Here is a 4,908-nt window from a genome sequence, read left to right as displayed (position 1 = left end):
ATATGTCCACTCTCCCGCTTCATCCCCTTGTTTATTTCCGTTCATAATTACCCACCCCTTCTCTTCCACCACTCTTAGCAACTCTTCCCCTTCCCTATTTACTACATTATCTTTTGATTTTCTCTTATTGTCTACTCCTACCCCTCCTTTCCATCCTATTTCCCCCCGCTTCCCTGTTCTAGCATTAAAATCCCCCCCTATTAGTAAATTCTCACCATCTTCCTCCCTTACCTCTCTCTCAAACATCCTTGTCCTTTCCCAATTCCCCTCTCCGTTATATACCCCCACTATGTACCATTTCTCCCCGCCTAGCGTTAATTTACACTCTATCCTCCAATCTTTACTCTTACTGATTTTTTCTACTACTATTCCTTTCCTTACTCCTAACAATATTCCACCCATAACTCTTCCCATATTTCTAATTTTTACCGCACCTATACCGCTCCATTCCCATTCATTCGGCAACATACCTACTACCCTGTCCCACTCTTTATCTTCCACCCATGTTTCGAATAATACTATCACATCAAACTTTTGAACCTTCTCCCAAAATTCTTTGTCTTTATTTTTTATCCCTGCCACATTCCAAAACATTATCTTTCCTACATTCTTCCCTTCTGCATTCTCTCTCATCTTACTCTCCCTCTTCCCCCTTTTCCCTCTTCTCCTCCTAATTCTCTCATTATTCCTTCTTTGTCCATTCACAACTTCATGCATCTCGTTCACTCCCCCTCTATCATTCTTACTTTTTTCTTTTGCTCTACTTTCTTGCTTCTCGAAACTTTTTCACTATTCGCTTCTCCGCTTCATTCCACACATACTCATCCTCCCCTATAAAACATTTTCCCCGACCTATCTTTACAAAACTACCTTTCTTTCTTTCTTCATTCGCCCATATTCTCACTTGTCTTTGCACTTCCCTTTCCTCTTTTGGCAAATCATCGTCTAAATATATCTGTGTCCCCTTTAACTTATTTCTATTCGCCATTACTTTGCTTTTATTTTCATACTCACTCATTTTAACTAAAATCACTTTGTCTTTCTCTTTTCCTATACTAAATACTTCTTTAATTTCTTTCACTAATTCTTCCCCAGCTAAATCTCGAACTATCTTACTTGCTATCTCTTTTGTATTCCCCCCCTCCCTATCTGCTCCCTTTATCACAATATTCGTCTTCTTCTCTCTTCTTTCCATGGCCGCGATTCTTCTTCTTAGCTCCATATTCTCTTCCTTCAGTTCTTTTATGTCTCCGTTCAATTCTTCTTTCACTATCTTTATTTCCTCTTTAAGCTCTTGTTTATTTTCTTCTAGTTTTCCCATTATCTCATTTCTCATTTCTGTTATCATCTTCTTCAGCTCTTCCATTTTCTCTTCTTCTTCTTTATCCTTATTCCTTTTTGTCTCTCTTACCACTTGCTTTTGCTTTTTAGTTTGTATCGTCTCCCAATCTTCACTATCCACTTCTCTATTTCGCTTCTTCACCCACGACGCTACACTTGACGCTGACTCTATACTGTTGCTTCTTTCTCTTCCTAACCTCTCCACATTTGTTGGTCTTCCTCTTCTCACGACTTCCTCACCTGCTTTCCCCCTATCGCCCTTTTCCTTATTCTTCTCCTCCGCCTCTCTTGCTCCCTTTCTGACTTTCTCACACCACTGCTCTGCGCTCGACGCTGCTTCCTTCTTCTCCGAACTCAGCTGATCGCCCCCTTCTTGCCCCTCACTGTCCCTTTCCATGTACGCCCCTCTCCCTTCCTCGCCTCTCCGTCCCTCGTTACACTCCTACTATCTCCGATTCCCTTCGTTCCCCCTTCTCTCACTTACACGTCAGTTGTGTTAGTCGATTTACTTGTTTCCTTTCCGCCCGGCGCATGCGCTCAGTCGCGCACAGATGCACGTGCTTCACCTACTTCTCTATGCAGTTCTGCTCCCACACACGCTTCAATACACTCCACCAATCTCCTCCGTCCTGGCCTCCCTTTATCGCTTCACCCTAGTCACGCCGCACGCCTCTTTTTCCCGATCGATCCGCCGTGACAGTTGAGGTTATGTTCGTCTCTTCTCACGTTTTCCTCCGTATCCGAGTGCTAACCTGCTGTTTTTTCGCTCAGCTTAGGTTTATAGACCCTCGTCTCCTGCACAAAACAACCCCGTAGGGAAAATTTGCAGTATCCACCTCTTTTCTATTCTCTCTACCCAACCTTACCAAAATGAGCTGTTGCTTTAACTCACCTCAAACCGGAAGTCTACAACATATTATATATATGTTATAATATAATATATATAAAATACAAGAATATATTTGAAAAAATATTGCATAAAAAAATTAACAAATGAAAGAAATAATGAAAATACTTACGTGATTCACTATTATATAATACTGTATATCATCAATATCATCATTCCAGGAGACAATTTGTATTCGTTTACCTTTGCCATTATTTAAATAAAATTAAAAAAATTTAAATTGTTGCTTGGAACCAACATATCGTGGAGATTCGATACCATCCACGTATCCAATAATTTCGCTATTATATAATTTAATTCATAATAATTAGTAATAAATCATAATATAATTGTATTTCATATAATTTTTAAATTTTTATCAAATAACATATTCTTTAATAGAAAAAATCTTACACAAACATTTAACTTTAAACAAAATCTTAATATGATATATATATATATTTATAGATTGAATTGAATTAATTATTATGAACGCTATAATTATTTTTTAATTATTTAATTATAATTGTTATAAATTGTTTTATTTTTTTATTGTTGACTGTTATTTGACTGTTATACGTATAACATTATAATTATTAAATTTAGAAAAATATTAAAAATTACAATAATAAAATTTTATCACAATGTGATAGAAATGTATAATTTATAAACATTAATTAAAATAATCTTTTATATAAATTCGATAAAATACATGTGTCTTTATACTTACAACGTCGAATCATACATTTGCACATTTTCCAGTACTTCGTTCGATGTCAGTAAGTCTACTGCGTTTACATCGTTTAGCTCAATAAGTTTATCTGCATGAGTTTGGGATGTATTACTTCCAGATGCTTCCATGTCTAATGTGACAATTAATTAATCTGAAAATACATAATATGCAATATAAAAATGTGTATACATATGTAGAAAAACATATTACGATTTGATTTGTACGTTTTATTATGCAATTTATTTATCTAATCTTAATTTGAGAGTCATAAATGTTAAATATTATGTTTCGAATTGTTGGAATACAATGGTAAATTTCTTTTATGTGGCAGCACTGATGAAAAGAGCGCGTTTTTTTTTGTTCCCAGGTCTGTTCTGTGCTTTTCCCCCTGTTCCGTTCCGTTACGTTTTGTATACTTATACTGTGTCTGCGTTCTGCTTTTATAAGTTTATATCTTCAGGAAAAGCTTAAAGTTCTTAATAAATATTCTAATATATACGTCGATAACTGTCTGCTATTTAAAATACCCATAGTACAACACGAATCATATATTAATTTTTATATTTATTTGTATAAAATATTGCTAAAGTTTGTCTCAATCAGATATGGAAAATAAGAAAAATTGTCTGAAATTTTTCATATTTTTATCAAATAAACGCTTTAAACATAGCAAATAGATAATACACCAAATATTAGATTAACCTTCTTAATTATTAAGAATCTATTAAATTGTGATACAGCACAAGAAGAAAATAGGACATGACAGAATAAAAGGAATAATAGGAGAGAAAAAGATAGAAATAAATAAAATATTTTTTACGTACCGTATAAAATTCGTAACCTCCTTCTAGAATTCTGGAATTATGTGTTGTTCTAGTAAAGTAAAAAATGCCTTTCGCATCGGACGATATTTTGGGACCAAATTTTTTCATGGCACTAATGAGGGTTACGAATATGCCCATCTTAGGGCTACGAAACGGATGAGTCTTCTTCGGTTCTTCGATTAGTGGAGAGCTTATTGAGGACTCTCTTTTTAATATTCGTCTTGCTGGTAAGTTTTATTTTTATTATTTTATTGTGTATTATATTTATTATTATCATATCTCTAATAAATTTGTTAATTTTCAGAAGACGCCCGAAAAATTTATAAAGATCGATGGATTTATCAACTTGCGCCAAATGCAAGAAGTGCGACATTTTCGGTGATGCAATCGCCAGGAGTTGGCCGAACTGTGGGGCGACACGGAGGAAGCCCGGGAAGAGACAGAATTATATGAAGCGTGGTGGGATGTTTTTGCCCTCCACAAATTATTCGAGGAGGAACCATATCCTTCCGAACCTGTCAAGAAGGAATTATGGGCCTAGTGAGTATCTTTTAAATTTATAATTAGGAAAAAATTTAAAGATTATTAATGTTTTTCCTGTTATGCAGGAGTCGCATCCACCCGCCGCCGCTTCACCATCGTCGGCACAGCAGCCGCCTCCGCCGTAGCCACCTCCGCCACCGACAATTTTTATATTTTATAATATTTATTCATATATTCTTATCTTTATATATATATATATTTATTTATATTTTTTAAATTTCATATCCATTTTATATTATAATTTTATCTATTTTAAATTTAAAATGTTTTAAATTTATATACACTTGTCAACAAAATTAACGCATATATATTTTAAGTCAAAATTTCGCATAATTTCAAATAAGCATAACTCCGCTAAAAATAATCGTATTTGAAAAAATTTTTTTTCATTGTCAATCTTGGTCTACTTTAAAAAGCATTCGTCAGATTTTGAATTTATCCTTCCCCCCCGTACGCCACTGCTTAAAAGTAAGGACGTGTTTTGTCTCTAAAAGATTGCGTACTTTGACGCATTCCACGGGGTGGAATAAATTTTTTTCGCAAATCTTATCATAATTATCGTAAAATGTGGACTTTTTACT

General features: G+C 34.6%; 1 protein-coding gene across 3 annotated transcripts; it reads right to left on the bottom strand.

The window, feature by feature from the left end:
- Positions 1-760: 760 nt before the first annotated feature.
- On the bottom strand, positions 761-4,622 carry LOC145941569 (uncharacterized). Of its 3 annotated transcripts, none has more exons than XM_083047717.1 (3): positions 2,958-4,622; positions 2,361-2,529; positions 761-2,247 (listed from the first exon to the last, which is right to left on the bottom strand). In XM_083047717.1, the coding sequence occupies exon 3, from the start codon at positions 1,736-1,738 to the stop codon at positions 761-763; it is 978 nt and encodes a 325-aa protein (XP_082903843.1). In that variant the 5' UTR covers positions 1,739-2,247; positions 2,361-2,529; positions 2,958-4,622. The 3 variants fall into 3 exon arrangements, with proteins under 3 accessions (XP_082903843.1, XP_082903844.1, XP_082903841.1); XM_083047718.1 differs by having other exon boundaries at positions 761-2,529; positions 2,958-3,111; positions 3,785-4,622; XM_083047715.1 differs by having other exon boundaries at positions 761-2,529.
- Positions 4,623-4,908: the final 286 nt, after the last annotated feature.

This window comes from Prenolepis imparis, unplaced genomic scaffold (genome assembly GCF_030444845.1).
Source record: "Prenolepis imparis isolate NDT839.2.m4 unplaced genomic scaffold, iyPreImpa1.0 SCAF_10, whole genome shotgun sequence".
Classification (NCBI taxonomy): domain Eukaryota; kingdom Metazoa; phylum Arthropoda; class Insecta; order Hymenoptera; family Formicidae; genus Prenolepis; species Prenolepis imparis.
The sequence above is the reverse complement of the archived record's forward strand: the minus strand, read 5'-3'. Positions and strand labels throughout refer to the sequence as shown.